Raw genomic sequence first — 25,089 nt, 5'->3', positions numbered from 1 at the left:
TCCAGAAAACACTTTTTAGTAGTTTACCTTACCGTTCCTTCATAGCCAGTCATTGAGGGACCATGTTCTTACTTCAATTTGATTAGTCCCAACTCCAGTTGATTCTTTTCAAAATGCTCCCTGCTCAATGATTTGGTGAAGATATCAGCTACCTCGTCCTCAGTTTTGCAAAACTTCATACGGATGAGACCCTTTTAAATATTGTCCCTAAGAAAATGATGTCGCACATCAATATTCTTTATCCTCTTATGCTGAACCGGGTTCTTTGCCATGTTGAGAGCACTTTTGTTGTCACATAGTAGTGGCACATAGTCAGAAAACACACCAAAATCTTCTAATTGTTGCTTGATCCATAATAGTTGGGTACAACAGAAAGCAACTGCCACATATTCAGCTTTTGCAATAGAGAGGGCTACAGAGTTTTGTTTCTTTGTACCCCATGAAATAAAGTATGACCCCCGAAAATATGCCATCCCAGATGTACTCTTTCTATCCACTAGATAACCAGCATAATTAGCATCAGTATACCCAATTAAGTCAAAATTATCTCCTGAGGGGTAATAGAGAACCAGGTCCTGCGTTCCTTTGAGATACCTCATAGTTCTTTTGGCAACTTTCAAATGAGATTCTTTAGGACTTGATTGGAATCTAGAACATAACCCCACACTAAACACAATGTCAGGTCGATTGAATATTAGATAAAAGAGTGAACCAATGATTCCCCAATACATAGTTTCATTCATAGGGGAACCAGGTTCGTCCATGTCTAGACGAGTAGCTGTGGCAATAGGAGTATCAATGGTCTTTGAACTTTCCATCTCAAACCTTCTTACAACTTATCATCATTCCTTTAGAGGTTTCCTTTAACTTGCAGACCTAAGAAGAAGTTCAGTTCCCCCATTATGCTCATTTCAAACTCACTTCCCATAAGCTTGGCAAACTCCTCACACAAGGAATCATTTGTTGCACCAATGATGATATCGTCAATATAGAATTGCACAATTAGCAGGTTTCTCCCTCTTTCTTCAGAAAAAAAGTGTTGTAAATTTTCCCTCTAGTAAAACCATTTTCTAGAAGGAACCTGGACAACCTTTCATACCATGCACGAGGGACCTGCTTTAGTACATATAGGGCCTTGTCGAGCTTGAATATATGTTCAGGATGAGCATGGCATTCAAAACCAAGTGGTTGTTTGACCAAGACTTCTCCCTTCAAGTATCCGTTCAAAAATGCACTCTTAATATCCATTTGGAACAATTTGAATCCCATATGAGATGCAAAAGGAATGAGAATTCTGATGGCTTCCATCCTTGCAACTGGAAAAAATGTTTCATCATAATCAATTCCTTCCTCTTGATTATAGCCTTGAACCACCAACTTGGCCTTATTTCTTGTTGTATTTCCAAACTCATCAAGCTTGTTTCTGATCACCCACCCGGTTCCAATAATTTTTCTATTTGAAGGTCGGGGAACCATGTGCCAAACACTGTTCCTCTCAAATTGATGGAATTCTTCTTGCATAGCAGCAATCTAGTCAGCATCTTTCAATGCTTCCTTGATATTTTTGGGCACAATTTGAGAAATAAAGGCTGAGAAGACAAATATGTTTCTTGTCTTTGATCTAGTCTGAAGTCCTGAATCCAGAGGAGTGATCACATTCTGGAGAGGATGTGAGCTTTTGTGCTTCTAGTTAGGCACCTGAAACTCAGGGTGACAAGAGCCAGGTTCCGCCGTGTGAGATCCATCAATGGAATCCATGGAAGTATGAGTGCCACTTCTCTGCTCAGCATCAGGGGTGCCTTGTCCAACATTAGCAACTCTATTTTCTGCTTCAGTTGCTGTAATAGAGAGACCAGGTTCCTCCGACTCAGCTGGATGTTCTGATGCATCTTCTCCACTAGACTCTTTGACCTGACTCATCAGATCTGCCTTCCCGTTTGCCATATCAATCACTTCTCCATGAACCTTTAAATACTCTCTGTCTTGATCATTCTTATCATGTGAATCCTTCCAACTTGAGTGGTGTGATTCATCAAAGATTACATGTACGATTTCTTCTACACATTGACTTCTTTTGTTGTAGGCCTTGTATGCTTTGCTTTGTGAAGATATCCGAGAAAAATCCCTTCATCACTCGTGGCATCAAATTTTTCCAATGCTTCCTTACCATTATTGAGAATAAAGAATTTTCAACCAAATGTTCTCAGGTAAGTCAGCTTTGGTTTTCTCCCGCTTAGCAGTTCATAATGGGTCTTGTTTAGGAGGGACCTGATCATGCACTTGTTTATCATATAGCAGGCAGTGTTCACTGCCTCAGCCTAGAAGCTCTTTGGTACGCCACTGTCAATTAGCATCGTCCCTGCCATATCTTCAAGAGTCTTATTCTTCCTCTCTACAATACCATTTTGTTGGGGTGTTCCGGGAGCTGAAAAATTATGACTTATACCATTTTTAGCACAGAATTTATCAAATTTTGCATTGTCAAACTCGGTACCATGATCAGATCTTATGCTTACAACATTATGGCTCATCTTCGCTTGAATCTGCTTCACAAAGGCAGCAAAGACTGGAAATGTTTCATCATTGGTTCTGAGGAACAAGGTCCATGTGAATCTAGAGTAGTCAGCAACAATAACAAAGATGTACAACTTTTCTTCTCTGCTGGGCATCCTCATAGGTCCACACATATCCATATGGAGAAGGTCCAGTGACCTTGAGGTGCTAACTTCCTTCTTTGTCTTGAATGAGGACCTGACTTGCTTTTCTTTTCCACATGCATCACACACCTTGTGATCCTTGAACTTTGACTTTGGCAGCCCATGAACCAGGTCCCTTTTGACTAGCTTGTTCAACAAAGAGAAACTTGCATATGCCAATCTTCTGTGCCACATTTCAGCATCATCATCAACAACACTCAAACATGTGAGGTCCCCATTGTTCAGTGACTCAAAGTCTGCAACATAGATATTTTTAAATCTTTTACCACCAGAACCACTTCACCAGTTACAAGATTGGTGACTGTGCAAGACTTTGATAAGAACTCCACTTTGTTTCCTTTGTCACAGATCTGAGGGACACTCAGCAGACTGTATTTCAGGACATTCACATAATACACATTTCTAATTAAATGAATGAGTGTCTTTCCAATTTTTTCAACTCCCAGAATGTATCCCTTTTTGCCATTACCAAAAGACATACTCCCACCTTGTAGGGCCTTGAGTGAAAGGAAATCATCAGCACTTAGAGTCATGTGTTTAGAGCAGCCGCTATCTATGTACCATCTTTGGCTACTTCCTTTCACTGCTCCCTGCACAAGGAAATCAAAGATTAGACTTAGGAATACAAACAAGTTTAGGTCACTTGTAATGAGAAAAAGGGCTAATTAAACTTCTTTTGCCCAAGCAGGCATCACATGTTTTTTTATTGTAGGAACCAGGTTTCCTGGTAGTAAGTACTTTTTCAACAAAAACTTTATTTTTCTGTTGGAACTGAAACCTAGCTTTACAGGAATCTTTGAAATGACTAGTGTTACCACAGTGAGTGCAAAGCCAGTTATCAGGCACAAGTTATCAGGCACAGTAAATTACTTGCTATGTGGGTGTAAGGAGCCTTTTCCTTTTGGAACTCAATTCCCTGCGTCTTTCCCCCATTACTTTTATACATGGAAGTGATTGTATTAGAGGAACAGGTCCACTTCAGAGATTTATCTAGGTCATTTTTTACCCTGCTTAGATCTTTCTGAAGTTGTCTATTTCTTTCAAGTTCAACACAAAGACTCAATTTTACCTTTTTGAGTTCATTTTCAAGCTTAAGGTGTGCCTCACTCACCACTTCCTTTCCTTTTGAAGAGTTCATGCAATTTTCTATTGAAGCTTTTACAGAAATATTGTCCCTTTTTAATTGCTCTACTGTTTCCTTTAGATCCACAACTACTACCAACAAGTGACCTCTCTCATGTTCTACCTTTTCAATTTTCTCAATTAGAACATTCTTTTCTTTCTTTAAATCCTCAATGGTTTCTTTTAAATCAATAACTACGATCAGTAAATCATCTCTCTCATGCTCTACCTCTCCTAGTTCCTCATTTAAAATATTTTTATCATTGATAAGGTTATGGTAAGCATCAATCAAGACATTAGCTAAAGATACAAGCTTCTATTGAGAGTAAGACTTCAAATTTCTTTGAACGTCTAGAAAGTTTACCTCATCGTCATCATCATCTTCATCCTCATCAGATCTTGCCATCAAGGGAAAAATAGAGTCATATTCTGCTGCTTCGCTTTCAACAACCATCATGGAGGTGTCGCCTCCTTCATCATTGACCTCAGATTCACTAGAGGAATCTCCCCATGCAGTAAGACCTTGTTTCACAACATTGTCAGCAGCATATTTTCTCTTGAATTTCCTGTTGGGAACCAGGTTCCTCTAAGTCGTCTTGTCTGTGTTGTGCTTGTAATGGTACTACTTGTGGAGAGGATAATCTTTGATAAAATACCCTAGCTTCCCGTATTTGTGACATCAATCATAGCCTTTTTGTTCTGCTAGAGCTGTCCTTTTTTGGAATACCTCCATTTCTACGAACCATTTTCTGAAACCTGCGTGTCAAATAGGCCATGTTAGCATCATCAACACTTAAGTCACTATTGTCTGCTTTGAGAACCAGATTCTTCTCCTTTTTGGGTTCTCTTCTTTCATGATCCTTCTTCTTCTTCATTTCGTGGGTCTTCAGATTTACAATGAGTTCGTCAATCGTCAGCTTTTGCAGATCTTTTGCCTCCATGATAGAATTGAATTTGCTCTCCCAAGAGCCAGGTAGCACACTGAGTATTTTTCTGACAAGTTTGTTCCTAGGGATAATCTCTCCTAGAGAATGAAACTCATTGGTGATGGAGGTGAAGCGAGTATGCATGTCCAGAATGGGCTCATCCTCCTTCATCTTAAAGAGTTCGTACTCAATAGTGAGCATGTCAATTTTTGACTGCTTGACTTGAGTTGTACCTTCATGTGCGGTTTGGAGAGCCTCCTAGATCTCCTTGGCAGATTGACACACCGATATTCGATTGTACTCGTCTGGTCCAATACCACAGACGAGAATCTTCTTTGCTCGAAAGTTTTTCTCAATGGCTTTGCGATAAACATCATTGTATTCCTTCCTTGACTTTGGAACTTGAATAGGTGTCTCGCCAATGGTTTTCATAGGTACAAAGGTCCCGTCACAGATGACATCCTAGATCCTGAATCTTCAACCAAGATGAAATCATGCATTCTTGTCTTCCACCATCAATAGTATTGTCCATTGAAGTTTGATGGTCTGTAGGTTGATTGACCTTCTCCAAAATTTGGTGGAGCAGCCATGTAGATCCTTTCTAGGTGTTAGCCTTATAGAAAGAACCTGCTCTAATACCAATTGATGTAAACTAATGGTCCACCAAACTGTATCGAGAACCTGGTTCTCTATCAGTTCCCACAGAACATACACACGCAACGGTAAGTAAATAACACAACAATATTTTACGTGGAAAACTCTCAGCTCACGGGATTAAAAACCACGACCTACACTCGTAGGATTTTAATTTCACTAACCGAGCAACTTCAGATTACAACCTATTGTAACATAGGAATTAAACTTTTAATCCCTCACCTACTTGCTATAACTATATTGCAAGCCTCTTTGTAATAACTCTATTACAAAGCTCACCACTTTGACTAACTCTAGTCAAACACAAACACAAGGTTTATGGTTTACAAAGATATCCTACAAGTTGCTTCTACTAAGGACACACGATGTACTTAGTGCTTGGATCTGGTCCTTTGTTCTGTTGCTGCTTTGTTCTTCAAGTCTTGGAGTAAATGAAGACGACTGCACACTTGAGAGTGAAATCAATTTTAGGGTTTGCAAGTGTTAGAGATCCCTTGCCTCATGTTGGTAATATATAAGTGAGGTCACTAGGATGATGCAAGCCTTTGTCCGGTACACAACATGCTTCAATAGGGACTGCTGCACTGTTGCGTCTACAGAGCAGCAGCTTTAACAACTTTAAAAAGTTGACTTGTACTGTGATCGGAGGAACTGATAGTCATATGTTCCTCTGCTGTTCCCTTAACTGATTTCATTGAAACTTGTTCCAGACACGTGGCTTGTTGTTCTGAGCACTGATTATCGTACGAATTTCCTTGACATTCAAAATTTGTTGTGATCTCGTAAGGCAGACCAAAATATCCTCATTTTGTAAACTCAAAAAGCTACATCTGCTCTGTGTAATCATATAAGAAAGACAAAATATGGACCTACCCCAAACTCAAGGACCATACATGAATAATGATGTTAACGTTTAATATTCTTTAAGATTCTGATATCCTAGACCAAAAATGTCTCCTTTTTTTTGGGTATATTTAAAAGATCATATTTGTCCAGAGTTATAAGTATGCCGAGTCGGCCTTAAAAATTGGCAGATTGAGTAAGATCGATATTTATGTTAAAAATCCGACGAATGTGCTAATGTCCTCAAATTATGTTCTGATTATTATCCCTAGTATAAGTTCTGTCTTTAAGCTATGCAAATAGTAAATCTACCTTTGATCTACCCCTCTCCTCAGTTCCCCAAAAGAAAATGAAATTCATAATATGTCCAAGAACAAGATTTAGGCTGTTTAGCAGAGAAAGAATCAAGACTCAAGAGATAAAATGACATAAAGCTTTTTATTAAACAGTCATTGTGGAGATACAATACATGAAATGATATGTGGTGAGCAAAACATGCCATAAACAAGGGCAGTGTATTCAATCAGATTGCCTGATGGACTAACTGACATATTGTTTCTCAAGAAGGCTTCCGCAAAATGCCAAGTCAAACCGTTCCTCTGGAGGATCTCCAATGCAATCAAAAACTGCATCTGCATTTAAGAAATTTTCGTCCGCTGTGTACCTGAGACAGCATAGAAGTTAGTTAACAGTATCAAAATAACATGCATATATAACACGAAATATAATCAAACAATATTCACCACAGGCTAAACGGTGTGCAGGAAATGGTAAAAGAACAAGAGATATACCACTGGTGAAAGAGCAAGTAACATAGACAAAAGATGCTAACTACTTGTTCATAAGGAAAACACAAAGGCTGTAAAAGCACTAACAAGACGATGCATCCCTCTTTTAATACCCTACGGTAGGTCCTTCAAGAATATCCGATATATGATAATCGTACCTTCTTATCACTTAATTAGATGCTTACCTCACAGACTGAAATATAATTTGATTAATTTAAAAGAGACCACCAACTTGTCTTTTTAAAAGATAAGCACTTCAAGTTTAGTAACTAGAGCACACGCCTTGTGCATCTAACAATCCACAAGTATCTAAAATGGAGCCTCACCGATAGAAAATCAGTCTTTTATAAATTAGACGTGCAGAAATGTTATCTTTAAACCCTTTTCAGTCAAATTTAGAACAACTTGCCACCTTCACCATGTTCACCTGAGTGCTAAGAGGCCTCTAGTCAGGAAAACCATTTTCATTGAAGGAAATATCCTAGGGAGAATGAGTCAAGTTCGTAATATCAAGCAATTTGCTTCCCTGTCATACATATTTTACGTTTTTGGCTATAAACTTCATTAACACTAGAGGGTTTTCTGAAAAGCTGTCAGTTTGATGATGAAGTTTTCTGCTTAGGTTATGCCTCAACAAGATGTTCACCAAGATAGAATTCCAGAAACTAAGTAAAAGACTTCCTGTTAAGAATCGCTGAAAAAGAGAGAATTGAAATATGCACCAGGAAGAGAGGAAGAGAGACAGAGGTGGTTGGTTCAAGTAAAAAAGTAACTTACCCACTCTTAGTCACAATGCACTTCATTCCAGCTGCTTTGGCAGCTGCAAGACCTATGCCACTATCTTCTACAACAACACAACTGCAGACCATAACAATATTTTGCAGTCAGAAAGAAAATGTCAAAAGTAGCAAATGCTAACGGCAAGATCTATGATATAATAAAAGCATTTATTATCTGCTTCAATGTATAATCATATAACTTCTCAAAGGTGTCATAATGTTAGTTCCCAATTCAAGTATAATCTTTATGTGTAGAATACCTTGAAGGATCAACCCCAAGGGTGTCGGCTGCTAACAGATAAATGGCCTGCCAGGAAGAAAGTATATGGTATTAAACATCTAAAGACTTATCTCACTGCTACGACAGTACTAGAGACTACGTGTCTCCTCAAATTGAAGTTCTATTGCAACTTGCTGAAGAGAAAGCCACAATTCATACATTTAAAATAGCTATACGCCAGAGTTGGCAGATCATCTTTGTACATTAATGGACTTCAGAGAGCGAAAGAAGTATAGAGAAGGCTAATGGAACATATATTTTCAAAATTTCAGATAATGAGGAAGATGAGACTATCACCTAATGAAGTTTCTTTGTGCTTCTTAATTTCTGAACAAATGGATTTGTCTTCCCACTCCAGAAACATTGAATAAATATTTGAGGGATGGGATATTTACCGGATCAGGCTTCTTTCGAGGAACCACATCGCCCGCATATATCTGGATCTTTTCCGCTCGCTCTGGTCCCAACAAGCATGAGACTATCGCTGAGACCTGAATTTCAGCAGATTTACTTCAAATTATGACCACTAAACAAATCATTATCTTAGGATGGTGACAACAAATAATCCACGCCAGTGCTTTATTTTCTGTTTATTTTTTTCTTTATTATTTTTTCCAACAGATGAGCAACTCCAGATAGCAAGCCAGTGATTAGCATCTTGTGCAGTAACCAATTCAATAGGAGCAAAAAGGAAAACCTAGCAGTTTTAATATTAGATGAATTTTTCCTGGAGTAGATCCCTTCCTATGATTTTAAATGTGTCAATAGCTTCCCATATCATTTTCATCAAAAGGTAAAATGGTTAAATATATGCCCATTTATTTACTCATGGTTCTTTATTAGGATAAATTAGTAAACACCACACAGGGATACAAAAAGTTCTGAGCATAGCGGCAACCTTTAATAGCAGATAATTGTCAAAAGACTCGACATTGGCACATAATACGAACACTTTAGAACCTGATTACTCATACCGCCTTTTCATTGGAAGTGCTGCATACTGCAACTTTCACTCCATTACCCAGAGCCTGATCAACCAACCTGTAACATTTAGTTCAAAACTCTTAAAATCTGGAGAAGAACAATCTTAAGGAAAATTATTCTGACTCTTGAATTTTATCCATATAATTTAAGGTTCAATAGGTCTAAGTTAACCATAGTGAGTTTTTCATATTAAGATTCTATTGAATATCATAACTGATTTTGATTTATTATTCTATAAATATATTAAATATGACAGATACAAGAGTCTTCAACCCTGAAAACCTCGGAGCCTAGAGAGAACTTACTGCATAGTTGTTATATCCTTGAATAGTTGCACTAAATGCTCGAAACAAAAAGGAAGAAGAAAAAGAATGTAGTCCTGGGTCAAGACTGCATATGTTCAAAGCATATGGAGAAGAATACGTTCATCTCAAAGGAAAATGAAACTCATTAACTAATAATCAAAATGATTAATTCTGGATTACTGAAGCTCCAGAGTGTATTGTAACTTCCATAGAAAGGATGGACTTTAGGTTACAGGAGAGAAGCACAGTAAAGCGGACCAATTTCCTCATTAGTTTCTTGTGTAAATAATGAGAAAAGTTGGAGTGATCAACTTGGACTTACTTTACTCTTAATATTGGCAAAACACAGTATGTGCACACTTCATTCTAACATCAACGCATATGGTGGAGAAATATTTCATGGCTGAATCTTTAAGAACCTTGTACATATACAAGTGACATAAATAAAATAGTAATCACTAAAGAAGAAACAGAAAATATTCTCATTTGATGTTAAAAAAGTAAAACAGATATTTGCAAATCAATATCTATGTAAAATATGTTACTTCCATAATGTGATAAAGATAAAGAGCTCACTTTGCAACACCTGGCCGAAGTGGCAGCAATTTTTTCTCAATAAGAGCCATGAACAGTTCTGTCTTTCGCTTATGAAGTCCAGCAATAAACTGCTTTCTTTCTTCTTCAGTTTTTGGTGCATTTTCTGGCCAACCCACTTTGTTAAAGTAGGCTGTCATCCTAAACAACCCAAGTCAACCACAATCAAATCAATTCAAGGCCACTGTATGAATGAAATGTTAAGCTGGAACTTTAGACAAACCGTTTCTCTCAACAACAACAAAAAACCCAGTGTAATGCCACAAGTGGGATCTGGGAGGCTAGTGTTTACGCATACCTTACCTCTACCTTACGAAGATAGACATGTTATTTCCGATAGACCCTCGGCTTAAGTAACAGTGACCAGAAAGCAACCAACAATAACAACAACAAGAAAAAAAACAAAGACACTACGTTTCCGTTTCTCTCCTAATTGGGGAAAAATTAACTGCACATTCCTCTAACGTTACCTTTCTTTTCCACCTCCAATTTTGAGCAATTCTCCATACAAATCCACATCCCAAGTTACACCCAATTCCTTCTGTGTACCATGAAAATAGTGAATCCTTATGATCAAAAGGTTAGCAACAAAAATAAGAAGAAATCAGACAACAAAATCACTCTTTTGAACAATCACAGTTCTATCAAACACCATTGATCCTTATATAAAAAATTCGGCATGAAATCAACCGTTCAATTTCAAGGGAGTAGTGAAAGTGTACCTCAGCAAAGGTGTCATTGAAGGAAATACGGTGACCATCTTTCTCAGTATCAACAAGTACACCATCGCAGTCAAAGAGGAGTGCCTTTGGGAGAACTGAGGCTTCCGACGAAGGCGAAACAGAACACGTAACCACCACACCAATATTACGCCTACTCGTCTTACTCTTGCTATTAAGAAGAGTAGCTACTGATTTTGAAGAGAGTAGGGAGCTGTTTGTATTGGGTAATGTGACTGTGGATGGAAGAACAGAAGCTGCTCTTCTTTGTGAAGAAGAAAAGATGGTTGGGGAAGAGACAACCCTCAACGCCATTGGAATTGTTGCTCCTCAAAATCCACTACCACTCGTTTATCTCAGAGTATAGCTGCTTCATTTCATTTGGTTGGAAAATAACGGTTTTCCAACCATATGTTATCCGCCCCATGACCCTACCCGGCCCCAAAGCATAACACACAATTGAAGTAGGCCCGCATTTTTTTGGGTTCTGAATTTGTGGCACAACTCATAGTTAGTCTTATTTATACGGTACACAATTAAATTAATGAATTTTCTTATATAAATATAACGTTTTAACAAAAGTGACTATAGGCTAGCTCCGCCTCTAGTTGTGGTACGTGTCTTTCTTTTTTATACTTCACTAAAATTAGCCACAAATATTTGTGTTGACTTTAAGTCCATTTTATGAAGAGAATATAAACTTGATGTTAAATTATTTTTAAATGTAAAAATAACTCTTTGGAAAAATTAAAAAAGAAAAGTGTACCACATAATGAAAAATAAAAGAGTGCTACTAGTAAAACTAAGGAAGTAGAGAGAAAATTGAGACCCAAAAAAAAAAAAAGAGGAGATGGTCTCTCTAATCAAGCTTAATTTGAAGAATATTATTAGGGATGACAATGGGGCCGGGAGGGCGGCGCAAAATAATTTCTTTTTTATTTCGCGGGGTCGGTGCGGGTTTAAAAATTTCAGCAAGGAAGAAAACCCATTTTTCTACCTTTCTGGAGATGAAACCCACGTTATTGAAACAAAATAGTAGAAGTTTCATAATGTTTGTACGTCAAATTCTATCCTTTTATGAAAAGTTCTAAAACTTTAACATTTAACACATAATTCTCAATTAGTTCTAACTCTATTTTATTAAGAGAACTTTTCATAAAGCACCATCTTTTTGGTCTAATTAACCATTTATAGATATCATTTGTTATATTACGTGTTATAGATACCTTTTATGTTTTTATACAATGTATTTCATGTATTTAAGCTGTTGTATTCATTAATACAACCAAAAATATAGGCGTAAAATCTGGAATTCCAGCTAAGTTTGACATGTATTTAGCTGTATTCAAGCGACATTAACATTAAATACAGCCAAAAATATAGGCGTAACATTAAATACAGTAACGTATCTACGCTAAAAACGGAAGGAAATAAAATCACATGATATTCTCCTAATTTAACTCAACGAACTAAAACGATCCCTCATTAATCTGTATTTGAAAGATACATAATAAAGATTATAGCTGAATAAAGAGAAATACATATGAATAATACAGTTGAATACAACAAAATACACCTTAATTCATCTGAATAAAACACTTGAATACAACAAAAATACAACTGAATACAGCTGAATAAACTCTTGAATGCAACAAAATACAACTAACTTCTGCTGAATAAAATAGTTGAATATAACTGAATACAACTGAATACAGTTGTATAAAACACTTGAATACAACTAACTACTGCTGAATAAAATAGTTAAATACAACTGATTAAACCTGAATACAAGTGAATACAGCTGAAGAATACATTCGAATACAACTGAATACAAATAGGCGATTTGGGCGATCTAGAGAGAGAAACAACCTTATGGCTTCGCCGGCCGGCGGCCAGCCATTAATTCCGGCTGGTCAGCCCCTAACACATCTACAAAAACCCCAGCCTTGGAAGTTCTGGTGCAAGAAATCGCAGCCGTTGCTACCCGCAACGGCTCCTAGTAAACTTTGCTCTCTTCTCTCTCTGCTTCTTCTTCATCTTCTCTCTTCCCCACTTCTAGCTTTTCTGGATCTTGTAACCCACCCGCCAATCTCTCCAAAACTCATAAACATTTTCATATAATCTTTTGATCCCTGTGTTTCATCAACACATTTCATCCAAATTTACTCTTTTATACCCGTTTTGTTCCATTGATACATGAACACTCCTCCAATTGGGCCGCCGGACCTCCTAATTGCCTCCAACGGCCCAGGAGGTTTCTCCACCGTGGATGCAATCTGTGAAGTACGCGAGTGTGGTTGCTCATATTCCGGCTCAGACAATGGCTGATGATAACGTTGGTGACGCGGAGCAGAAAATTGAGAATTTGGGTGGGAGAAGAGTTAAGAAACTAGGGTTTGTGGGAGAAGAGAGTCTGGTTGTATGCAAACAGAGAGAGATTGTATTGGGGTTTGCAGATACGCGGTAATTATGTGAGAGAAAATACAAAAAGGGGGAGAGAAAAATAATATTTAACATATATGGTGCCTTAATTGTAGGATGTAACTATATTTAGATTTTTTGCTATAAAGGATAAAAGGTATTTATAGGATGTAATATTTTAAAATGGTATTTATTATTGATAAATAGGGTACTAAGGTTTTCTATAGGGTGTAAAAATTCCTTTTATTAATCAAAGTAGTATCCTTTAATTTTGCTCAAATACTCGTGAGTATAACTACTGAATAACAAACATGAAAATATCTATTAATCGATCTTTGTCGGAGGTCTTTTCCAATTTCTAATGCAAGCTTGAATTCGATAAAAATAACATATACTCTTGTTCAAATATAAAAAGTTAAAAATTAAAGAGTTCTTATGATATCAAAGATTTATGTTAAGTAACTTTTATTTTATATGTGCAAGATGTAATTCTCATTTGTTCTTTTCTTAGCTGAAGCCTCACATAATCTTTAAAATTAGTAAAAAGTATGAGATTACATAGTAAAAGTATGAACAATTCCAGCCAAAAGATAAAAAAAGAAATAAAAATAGCAAAATAAAAGAGAGAAATATTAAGCGGGGCGGGGCGGGTGGAAGTAGGTGTGGACGCAGGTACAAATGCAATGCGGGACGGGTTGAAATTTTGTGGGTTAAGACAAAACCCGCACCGCTTGCTATCCCTAAATATTACAAAATAATGTGGAACATGTAAGAGAGAATACAGAAACAAAAGAAGAGGGGATCTATCTATTTATAGGCCATCTATCATTACAACCGACAACTACGAAAATTAATCCTTCTAAATTCACTAGTTTTATCTATTGGGGTTTATAAAATTTGATCCCATAGGCCATAATTCGGTATGAGTTATAAAATTGAAGACAGAGCAAGATAGCTTGCCTGCGAAGACGATAAGTGAAGGGCTGAAGGATGAAACGTGCAAAGTAGATCGTGCACGACACCTGTTGGTCCAAAGCAATATTAGGAAATAATCCTCTAGAAATTATGGACTTCCACAGTTAGTTAACATTTGGTCAATTTTGCAAATGAGAGCTCCGAGCTGGAAGTTGATTTTGAGGCAGTTAAACTTTAAAATTTCATAAATTTTGACTATTCCTTAAATAGGGGTACTAAAAAAATGCTACTTGTGCTCTTCGCTCATTGTCGGGAGAAATTAAAAAATAGCCGAATTTACAAGTGGTCATTCAAAAATAGTCATAGTTTCAAAAGTAATTGAAATTTAGCCACTTTTCATGTAAAGATATATTTGAACGAAAACACTGTTCAAAATCCGAAAAGTTCTCCAGCATAATATACTGGAGTTCCAGCATAAGTATACTGGAACTCTAGCATATTATAAGGGAGTTCCAGCATAAGTATATTGGAACTCTAGCATAATATACTGGAGTTCCGGTATAATATACCGGTCCAGCATAATATGCTGGAAGTTCATACACAGGTGCTCCAATCTCCAGTATATTATGCTGGAACTTTCCGCGTGTTGGAGTTCCAGCATAATATACTGGAAGTTCATACACAGGTGCACCGATCTCCAGTATATTATGCTGGACCGGTCCCTGTTGCAGCAAAATAATGGCTATTTTTCAATGACTTTGTAAACGCTGGCTATTTTTCAATGACCAATCCAAAACTGGCTAGCTCGTGCTGTTTTAACCTTATTCTCGATTATGCCAGCCCATACCCTACTGGGGTATTATCACTTTTAGCCCGCGCCAGAAACTATTTACATCTGATAGCCGAAAAAGTATATAAAATTTGTATAATTTTTGTAACATACAGATATATATATATATATTTTATACAATTTTTCGGTTATTATTTTTACAGCGATAATAAGTGTCATTTGGGATGGGGTGGTTTTCAAGTTTGAAACTTTTTTATGGGCAAGTGTATGAAGCTAAACAGAGTATTTTAAAGCCCAAAATTCTCCATCTTTCTACGAAATGCAGTATACTTATTTATTTTGCCTATTTGTGCTTGTGAAAATTGCAAAATCATCATAGCAATTAGCATGGATTAAAGAGCAAAGACTTCTAACAAAACTTTTACTGATGAGTAAAGCTTTCTTCCATATATATTCTTTATTGTAAATTAAATTAGGAACTTTATCTAAGCTTACACTTCCTACTATTTTTGCAAAAAACATTGAACCTTAGTGGTTACCCCATTAATTCAATTTTGTTGCATTAAACTTTTACAAAGGAAGTGCATGAATCCAAGTTTCCAATGCACACTGAATGATCTCTTGTAACTTTAAGCTTGAGTTGTACTTGGAACCGAGAAAAAGGTATCCAATTGAAATTCAACCAATTTTTTTTAATATTTCAGTTTGATGTGATAGCAGGCAGATATTAAAGCCACATTATGGCAAGAATTGATCAAGTAAAGAAATACGGTTCTCAATTATCACATTTAGATATTGGCAAATTATAGCATAACATACAACTTAATTGGCAAGTGTTTAAATTTTATGCACAGAAAATAAAAAGTATTTTACAAAATGAGTCATTTATTAAGTTAATTTAACAAGAAATTTTTTGGTATGAACGTTAATTAGTAATATGATAAAAGTGATAATTAAACCATTATAACAAGTTAAACTGCATTTTTAAATTTTCTTTACTGTTTGTTCATTTAATTTAAATCCAATTGCCAATGACTTTTAGGTTGGAAGTTGATGCAATCCACATGACTCTTGTCTTTTGTTGTGTTGTGTGCATCCGTAGGGTTGTCCTTAGTTTTTTATTTTTCCTTATTTCAAAAAAAAAATTGTTTTGAAGGCATTATTCCTATGGAATCTCTCTCTATTTATATAGTATAAAATATGTACATAATTGTAGTGGTCCCTTTTGAACTTTATTCATTCCGAATCCGTGACTTAACGAATTTAACTTTTCTACTACACAAATAGAGGAGGTCGTTAATTGGTTGAACATATCGATGTCTCCTCAACATATTTAAAAGGCAAGCAAATTGTATTATCCTTTGTCTTCTTTAGGACTAATGGTTTCATTTACTAATAATTTTCTTTTTTCGAGTTTGCTTTTCTATGGCTTAATTCCGGAAAAAGAAAAAATTATAGTACCTCGCATAAAAACATGTACTGTTAAGTAATTTCTCGCTACTTTAGTCAATAGTGGTATATTTCAGCAATTTGAGGTGTGCTTGGTAAATTACTCATTTATCCTTGATGTTGCTTATTGTGCTTCTTATGAAAGGTCTTATGTGTAATTTCAGAGGCAACCCTAAGCCACGCCATTTCTAGCCGCTCCCAAAACCAATGCTCGGCAAATCTTTTTTTGTATACAGTCGACCTCTTCATAACAGCATCCCTCTATAATAACACTTCACTACAAAAGCCAAGCTTTTTCGGAACTAATTTTTATGTTATGTTATATTATATGTTCTCCATAACAACACTTTGCTATAACATCCAAAAAATTTCGGAACAAATGAGGCTGTTATAGAGAGGTTTGACTGTATAATATATATTCTCTATAACAACATTTCGCTATAACATCCAAAAAATTTCGGAACAAACAAGGTTGTTATAGAGAGGTTTGACTACATATATATAATAGGATAAAGATATAACATACCTATTTTATATAAGACCGACCAATTTATATTTTGCCCAAATAAAAGTAATACAAAAATGTGACAAACTAATTAAAAAGAAAATAATTTCACATAAAATAGATACTCCCTCCGTTCCAGTTTATGTGAACCTATTTCCTTTTTGGTCCGTTCCAAAAAGAATAACCCCTTTCTAAATTTGGAAGCAATTTAGCTTAAACTTACAATTCTATCTTTAATGAGAAGCTTTTATAACCACACAAATACTCTGGCCCCCTTTTTCTACAAATTTCAAAAGTCTTCATTTTTTTTAAACTCTGTGCCCAGTCAAACAGATTCACATAAATTGGAACGGAGGGAGTATATAATTCCTATTTTTTACATTGTATGTTTTCAACAATCAAATACTCCTATAAGGAAATTAGAGATAAATAAAAGAATTTAACAAGTAATGTAAAAGCAAATTAAAAACCTAATGCATATAAGATTCACAAAAATGAATTTGTTTCGTTTTCTACTTTTTCTTCTTCCTAAAAACCACCTCAGTATCCAACCCAAATCCATCAATGCGCCTCACCTCAACCAGCTCACACATCTTGAACAATTCCTTGAGTGGCTCCACACTGTACAAATCATTAGCCGAATACTTATCAGCCCGTCTAGATAACGCCACGTGTAACACGCAAATCCCGCCGGGCTTTAACGTCCGTTCAATCTCCCCGACGAACTTCCATGGATAAAGCGCATGATCAAACACATTTGAAAACTCTAAATCAAAAGTCCGATCATCGAACGGCTGATGATGAAAATCACCTTTAATCACTAACGGAGGATAAGGTACCAGGTCAATGCCAACTGAATCGTTAACTCCGACCCGTTTTAGTGCCGCCACTTCCTGCCCGACCCGTGCACCAACGCAAAGAGCTTTTGAGTTATTAGATAAGAAACCTCGAAGCTTCAAATTTTCGAAGAATTCGGAGAAGACGCGGACTTTGCGATCCCAATCCCGGGTTGTCCAGATTTGTCGGAGTTTCGGGTTAAGGGTCTTGTTGAGCTGGCGCTCGATGTATGCATCGTACGAAGAATAACCGGGTCGGATTCGGAGATCCGGTGGGAGGTTAGCGGTGGTGGGTTTTTGGAGAGAGTGACGTGGAGTTTGTAAAGAAAGGAAGGCTAAGAAGGATAGAGAGAGAAAGAGGGAAAGGATGAAAGGCTTGATGGCTAGAGGCAGTTTCTGAAGATTTATCTTCATGCTTGCATGATATGAAAAATGGATATATTTACACGTAAAAAAGTGGGTTTCTTGTTTTGAACAGAAGGTTTGTTATGGGAAATTCTCTACATAATGCGGGTGAGTGGTGTCGAGGGAGGAGGATTGCGTGAAATAACAAGAAAAGCATTGAATTTTGGGAGGAATAAGGTGCTCTATATATGAAGCTCTCGGTCTTTTTGGAACCGGTTTTTTTAATAAAAAATATATTTTTAAAGTTTAGATGCTCCTAAAATAAATAGGCGACAATATATATTTTATATATATGTATTATATACATATAATATATATACCTAATACACTTTTTGACTAGCAAATATAATTAATTTCGATCGACCAATCACTTTTGTATTTTAATTTGCCTTTTTTCTCACATGATATCTCATACTCAATTTGGAGTCCGACTAACTCGAATTTGAGCCGCATAAGACAAGCTAGTCCTAGTAGTAAGTAGATATATTTTTTTCCACCAAGTAAGTAGAGCTTATATAAAAATCTTTTATTCATCCCAATTTATTTGGTGTTCAATTTTATTTGAACAAAAAGTTTAACGTAATAGATTCGAAATGTATATTCTGCATACAAGCAGATAAATAATCTTAACTTTAATTTGAAGAAATCTCAAAATAAGTGGCAAGATAATAGATTTAGGATAAATGGGACATCTAGAAAGTTACTCTATACACTATTTTCTCTTATATGCTGGGAAACTAAAATTTTGAATCGGATGATATCTCTTTTTTGCTTTTCGAGACAAATCACCTGTAAACTAACCATGCTTTTCTATACACTAATTTCTCTTATATGCTAAATCATCATGATTTCAGCTTTCGTAAAGGTAAAATTTGACATTTGAATTCTCTCGCTAGATAATGATGGATGGTAAATCCCCGTTGGCTCTCTGAACATCTTGGTCATTCATATCAAAAAAACAAATGGCTTTAAGCAAGAAAATATTGTAGAATTGACCAAAAATTGATTAACTTCGGTAAATGCAGGATTATTGTTAACGATCTGTACTAACACCCTTATGGAAGACAGTAAGGGACGGTAATGCAGTATGCGTTTACCACTACAGTAGATGAACACATGAGAGGCCTAATTTTTACATCAACAAATATCCATCATACAAGAAACTTAAAAGAAAAAAGAGTTATTAGGAGGGACTGGACAGTCCGTGTCCATTCACCAGTCCCAACAAAACGGCACGAGCTACTTAGAGAAGGCAACAACGAACAACAAACAGAGATGTCACAAGCTAATGTATATGATTCTTTTCATTAAGATGCATCATCAGATAACCCAAAGGATGGTAACAGCCAGCTTCTTTCTTTGGCATGCTCCACATAAAACGTGAATTTATCCTTTGCATTGGGAATGTCAAGAGCCAGATCATCAAGCCCATCCTTGATCCTCCCAAAGCCTTTAGTCATCTGGTTGATGGTGATAAGCCCCTCATTAAAGCACACTTGCAGCAAATCCAGCATCCTATCATTCTTCTTCTCCATTGCCATAACCAAAGCTTTCTTCACTACCTCATGATTGAAGAATGGCATTCCAAGATCTCGTATGCACTGGCAAGCTTCGCTGAGAACACCACTACTTTCAAATTCCTCAAGGAGCTTTTGTATCTTATCCTTAGCATCCTCCACAGCCCATCCAGTCCCACCACCCCAACACCTCAGGATCCTTTCTCCAGCATGCCGTGCAGATAGAAGTGATTGAGCCGTACAGACGGTCTCCAATCCACTGCTGCAATTTGGTGGCAGCCTGTTCGATATCTCTTCCAAATTCAGTGGAGCAAGGACATCATCTATTACGGCCCTAGCAAGGAAAAGAGCAAGTTCATTGGAAGCATCTAAAATGTCAAGAGCTGTATCTTCTGCAGATTCCAGTAGCAACACAAATCCATTTACTATGTCTTCAGTTGAAAAAATCTCAATATGAAGTGCAGAAAGCAAAACAGATGCCATTTCCTTTTCCTTGTTTTTCCTGTCCATGGCAAGGGTGATTAGCTTCTTCAGAAAAATAGGGTTGAACTCAGGTTGCCCCAAATCTTCAAGACTCCGGATTAGCTCCGGAATGTCATCTGAAAGAAAATACTCCTGGATTATGCTAACGATATGTTTCTTGTATTGCTTCACTTTTTCATCATCCTGACCATTTGCTTGCCCATTTTCCTCTGAGGTTTTCAGAAAAGATGCATCAAGCCACCCCTCGGAGATTGCCTGTGGAACAATTGACTGGAACAATGTTTTAGCACAAGGAATATCCAGTGAAAGATCATCAATACTCTCGGCCAACCTAGCAAAGCCCTTCGCCATTTGACTGGAACTTATAAGACCCTCTTCTGAAGCCTCCTTTAAAAGTTTTAGAATAAGTGGTTCAGCAGACCGCATCTCCATGGCTAAAACTAGAGCTCTCTTGACAACTTCATGATAGAAAAAAGAAACTTCCAACTGTCTTATGCATCTGCAGGCCTCAACAGTGTCTCCACTCTCAACATATTCTCTCAATAGTTCAGCAATCCTTTTCTTGACTTCCTCAACAGTAAACTGGGTGCTGCCACCCCAGCGCCTCTCTACAAGTTCTGCATGGTGTGGAGCTGAGAGATAGCTCTTCTCCGCAGTTTGCAACACCTGAAACCCCTTGGAGGATTCTGGGAGCATTTTTCTGACTCTGGCAATAAAAGCTGGTGGAAGAATGTCATCGACCACAGCCCGTGCAATGAATAAAGCAAGGATATTAACAGTATCTGGTATGTCCACTGACAAGTCATCAGCAGACTCCAGAAGCATGTAAAACCCCTGGCTGATCTGGGTAGGGCTGATGATGTCGGCATAAAGAGTGGAAAGAAGAACTGAAGTCATTTCCTTCTCCTTGTCATGCCTATCCATTGCCATAGAAACAAGCCTCTTAATAAAATATGGGTGGTACTCAGTTGAACCTAATTCCTTGAGATCAGACGCAGCCTGTTCCACATCACCAGTGCTGAAGTATTCCTCTATAATTGATACTACTGATTTCTTATAATCATCTAATGGATCAGACACAGCAGTTCCTACAAGCTCATATGGCTCCTGTTCATTCACAGTAAAGGAGGAATATAGCATTAATATAAAATCCTCATGAAATATTACTGAGACAGTATTCTAATACACTGATCAATCTTAGCAATACAGGTAAAAATAAATCAATTGGTTCAGAAAAGATGGAATTTCCTGATGGAAATTAGAATTTTCTTTAACTAGGATATGTATTTTGTGTCCTCTCTACTTTTTCTTTGAGAGAGAACAAAAGTTCTTCCCGTCATATGTGATTATAACTCTAAGGATTTAAATTTAAAATACTTCTCATCACCAGTAATGTTTCTTTTGATGACCATGCTCACTACCATTAAAATTCGATTTAAGTATGGCATATAGAAAATACGTGGACTACATGTATTTCAAGGAAACAATTGGGAGCCTTGGCTTAGGGATATAGTAGGTTCCTCAGTGGAAAAGGTGTCTGAGTCTTAGGACCCAATTCTCTGCTGTTTTATGAATCAGTAGAAAGGTATCTGGGAGCCATAACAAATCGGTAGCTACGGAGACAGATATAAATAGACAGGAAAGAAACAACAAGAAATTAATCATGCTGCATTGGATATACATTAGGTGCACTTAGAAAAATAACTTAGTACTGAAATATACTATCATTATGAACCTATACTTCTGCTGTTTTCTATACAATCATGATACTTAGAATAAAGTGTATACATTAATTTCCTTTGCATTATTTCTTTCTCACCAATGATTCCCTCTCATTCTTCTAATTACCTTTTCTTTTGCATTCTAATCCAATATTGTATAGCGTACATAATATTTGCAAGATTTTAGAACCTGAGGGAAGGCATTATGGTCCATTGTACAATGTAATATTGCCAAAAAATGATTTCAGTACTCCAACGGAGATTAATGTAACATGCGATACAACAAATTTAAAGTTACTTTTTTCACCTAAGAAGTATAGTTGAATAACTCGCAAGACGCACCTCACCACTGTCGTAGTTCGGATCATTTCTATCAAGATGAGATTCACCTTCAGTATCGAGCAGTTTTCCCCAAGTGCCTTTACCACCAGCACCATCTGTTTCTCACCATCAAATAAAGAAAAGCATTCAGTATATGGACAGAAAAGGAAATTTTTAAAGAAAGCATACAAGCCGCATGCTTTTGCATTCGAGAACACAATAAAGTCGCAAGAGAAAGGGATGCCATTTCTCAATTTCCAGGCTTCAAACTATTGGAAAATCAATTGGTAAGGGTTCAGGAGGATGAGGAAAGACAAGAAGGATGATACCAAAGCCTAGGCTAGTACCGTAGTACCTCAAAAGGTCACTCAGCTAGAGCTGCAAACCTGTTAAACCAACATGAGAGAGAGAGAGAGAGAGAACCGAACAATTAAAACCAATCACCTGTAAAACTAATGTCAGAAAAATGCTTGGACTATCACTCATGCGCCCTCAGGCAAGATTGTTACTAATGAACTTCAGCTCCTACTAGTTAGATCTTCGCACGATGAATATGACAAATCTAAAGTGCTGGTAGGCACTGTTGTCAAAGGCTCATTTGAGGCATGCTTAAGCCCTAAAGCTCAGAGAAGCTCGGGCTAGGTGGTTTGCGTTCCTTACGCTGCGGTTCAATGTAGGCAAGGCACTAAGATATGCGCCTAATTGACCACGAGTTCTATCTTGAATAAAATAGTATAAAATCTTTAATATTATCGGCAAAAACACATATTATATGTTAAGAAAATCAACATGAATGAAGCTATTAGCCTATTACTTTTTTATTGCATTACATATATATATTTTTATGGTTTTCTTTGTTGCGCCTTCTTAAACTGCCAAAACTTCAATTGCAGTTTGCGCATAAAGCCTCAATAGACCTGGAGCACTTTCTAATGCTTTTCGCTTTTGACAACACTGCTTGTAGGTAAACATAAACTAAATCTTAGCATTAATAGAACACAATGCTCACATATCCACGAAAACTCATGAAAGGTCCCCACCCCACAAAAAACATACATTCCATCCTCCCTACTTTATTTCAGTGCCATTTGGCTTGGCAAAGATAAAAGAGCTCTATCGCCCCTCTCCCGAGTATTCCACCCATTTACAAGATAATAACTTGATATGTGCGTTATATTAGTAATAAAAGAAACTTGTAGTACTTACTGAAAACTTAACAAGATAAGGAATACATCACCTCCAGCTTACTGAAAACTTAACAAGATAAAGACTACATCACCTCCAGATCTAAAAAGGACTTGTCAAATGAATTGAAATCTTTGGAACTCATGAAAAATCGTATTGAACATTATTACTAGAGTGAGTAACAATGGTGGTGTTCGCTGGAGTTCAAAGTACATTTGAGACGTTTAGAAAGAATGTCACGAATTAGGAAAATTTGAGTAATAGAAGTAGAGTTTGGGCCAGCTTGGGCACACTTCGATGGGCACATGCTACCTCTCACCAGCATAGACACTGGGTAACTCTGCCCACCATGCTTAACCAGATAAGAAGAATCACCCACTATTTTTTATCTCCGTTTGGATTGAACCTTGCTCGCCCAAGTAACTTTTCACTTCATTTGACCTAGACCATGCTCTTGACCCAATAAGTCCTTTCCGAAATTATTGATATTGTATGAGGTAAAACATAGGTGTTACAGGGTACGCATAGTGGGAGCATAAGTTTAACTGGACTCGACATTTTTTGACACGAAATGAAAAATGCATGTCAAAAAATCACTAAAATTTCAACACATATCAAAATTTTGAACCCACAATTTCAAAATGCAAGGGCTGAGTGGTAAACTACCTTGCAAGGTTAAAGTCATCAAATTTAAATCCTAAAGTTCACCTCCGGCCAAGAACTCTTAGAGTATCACATAACACGGAAAAAAAGGGTAGCACTATGTGCAGTTCACCGCACTGTAGCTTTTTTTTAAAAAACTATAAGCGTGATTGTTTTAAAACTAGGAACAATTAAGTCCCAAAAAGTACATCAATCCACAATAACGGGAGAAAAGTTCAAATTTTCTATATGCCTACCTTCAAAAGGGATTTACAATGGCATTTCTATTTCGATTATTCAATATAAATTTTAGTCAGTTAAACAGTAGTACAACTTTCTTTTTCTCTTAAGCTCAGTAAGAAGCACCAGGATGTAATCAGTTGACTGGGAATTAAAAGATAGTCCGTCATAATTCAGAGCCTACAATTCAATACAGAAACTTGAGAAGAAGTAAAATATCGCCATGATTCAGCCAAATAGTAATACTCACCCTTCTTAACACGGATATGTTTCCCTGAGTGCGTACGTCGTACATGTCTCACAGCAATTCCAGCTGTGGATGCCTTCCCACCTCCGGGTGCCTTCACGTGATGTTCCGATAATAGAACGGACGAGGATTTAGTACCTGGAGACTTCAGAGTGGGAGACTTGGGTGAAGATGACAAAACCTCCACATTCGGCGGTGCAACATTCAACATCTCCCTCTGTTGTTCAGTCAGAAATCCCTCACCCGATGCCATTTCACAAAACCTGCACACATCAAACAATCAACTCTCCGCTTCAAATGTTAATAAAATCACAGAATACATTCCATATTCAATTTATGTCCACGTTTTTACCTCTCCGCACTGAAAGTGGCTACAGTGATGAGCACGACCGATTCGATTAGCTAATCAGCTAGCCGGAAAGCTCAGTGTAACGAAACGAATTCCTCTGTTCTTGGCTCGGATCTCGAGCCAAGAGAGGATAGAAAATCGAGAACCAATCCAGAATCCGATCCTCAAATAGTCATACAAGCACACTCCAGTGTGCTGTTGAAACGCTAGATCAATGAAATCCAAGTGAAAAACAGTTAAAATGGAAAAGATGTGTATGCCCTTTTGTATGTATAGGTTTGTGGATTTAGATTGAGATTTGACAAAGAAAAGCGTGAGAAGAGTGGGGGCACTGCCTGGAAATGGATGAGAA

General features: G+C 37.0%; 3 protein-coding genes across 3 annotated transcripts; all 3 read right to left on the bottom strand.

Annotated features, from left to right (window-relative positions):
- On the bottom strand, positions 6,674 to 11,122 carry LOC109223658 (haloacid dehalogenase-like hydrolase domain-containing protein At3g48420). The gene is made up of 8 exons (XM_019388050.1): positions 10,715 to 11,122; positions 10,463 to 10,533; positions 9,975 to 10,133; positions 9,084 to 9,150; positions 8,505 to 8,600; positions 8,090 to 8,136; positions 7,828 to 7,908; positions 6,674 to 6,926 (listed from the first exon to the last, which is right to left on the bottom strand). The coding sequence occupies exons 1-8, from the start codon at positions 11,024 to 11,026 to the stop codon at positions 6,803 to 6,805; spliced, it is 957 nt and encodes a 318-aa protein (XP_019243595.1). The 5' UTR covers positions 11,027 to 11,122; the 3' UTR covers positions 6,674 to 6,802.
- Positions 17,239 to 18,209, bottom strand: LOC109224630. Its single transcript, XM_019389172.1, has one exon. It carries the CDS (start codon positions 18,039 to 18,041, stop codon positions 17,304 to 17,306), a length of 738 nt encoding a protein of 245 aa, XP_019244717.1. The 5' UTR covers positions 18,042 to 18,209; the 3' UTR covers positions 17,239 to 17,303.
- On the bottom strand, positions 19,016 to 25,089 carry LOC109223657. Its single transcript, XM_019388049.1, has 4 exons — positions 24,741 to 25,089; positions 24,392 to 24,651; positions 22,096 to 22,190; positions 19,016 to 21,139 (listed from the first exon to the last, which is right to left on the bottom strand). The coding sequence occupies exons 2-4, from the start codon at positions 24,639 to 24,641 to the stop codon at positions 19,340 to 19,342; spliced, it is 2,145 nt and encodes a 714-aa protein (XP_019243594.1). The 5' UTR covers positions 24,642 to 24,651; positions 24,741 to 25,089; the 3' UTR covers positions 19,016 to 19,339.

This window comes from Nicotiana attenuata, chromosome 3, assembly GCF_001879085.1.
Source record: "Nicotiana attenuata strain UT chromosome 3, NIATTr2, whole genome shotgun sequence".
Classification (NCBI taxonomy): Eukaryota; Viridiplantae; Streptophyta; class Magnoliopsida; order Solanales; family Solanaceae; genus Nicotiana; species Nicotiana attenuata.
Note: the sequence above shows the minus strand (reverse complement) of the source record. Positions and strands in the feature narration are given on the sequence as shown.

What these genes read in the sequence shown, in the direction of transcription:
- LOC109224630 (XM_019389172.1), bottom strand. Translation starts at nt 18,041, where the DNA reads ATGAAGATAAATCTTCAGAAACTGCCTCTAGCCATCAAGCCTTTCATC.
- LOC109223657 (XM_019388049.1), bottom strand. Translation starts at nt 24,641, where the DNA reads ATGGCATCGGGTGAGGGATTTCTGACTGAACAACAGAGGGAGATGTTG. An exon ending in ACATATCCGTGTTAAGAAGG is followed by an intron (nt 22,191 to 24,391) that starts GTGAGTATTACT and finishes GGTGAGAAACAG; the next exon opens with ATGGTGCTGGTGGTAAAGGC. An exon ending in CGAACTACGACAGTGGTGAG is followed by an intron (nt 21,140 to 22,095) that starts GTGCGTCTTGCG and finishes GTGAATGAACAG; the next exon opens with GAGCCATATGAGCTTGTAGG.
- LOC109223658 (XM_019388050.1), bottom strand. Translation starts at nt 11,026, where the DNA reads ATGGCGTTGAGGGTTGTCTCTTCCCCAACCATCTTTTCTTCTTCACAA. An exon ending in CTCGAAAGAAGCCTGATCCG is followed by an intron (nt 8,137 to 8,504) that starts GTAAATATCCCA and finishes TCTTCCTGGCAG; the next exon opens with GCCATTTATCTGTTAGCAGC. An exon ending in CTTGGGGTTGATCCTTCAAG is followed by an intron (nt 7,909 to 8,089) that starts GTATTCTACACA and finishes TATGGTCTGCAG; the next exon opens with TTGTGTTGTTGTAGAAGATA.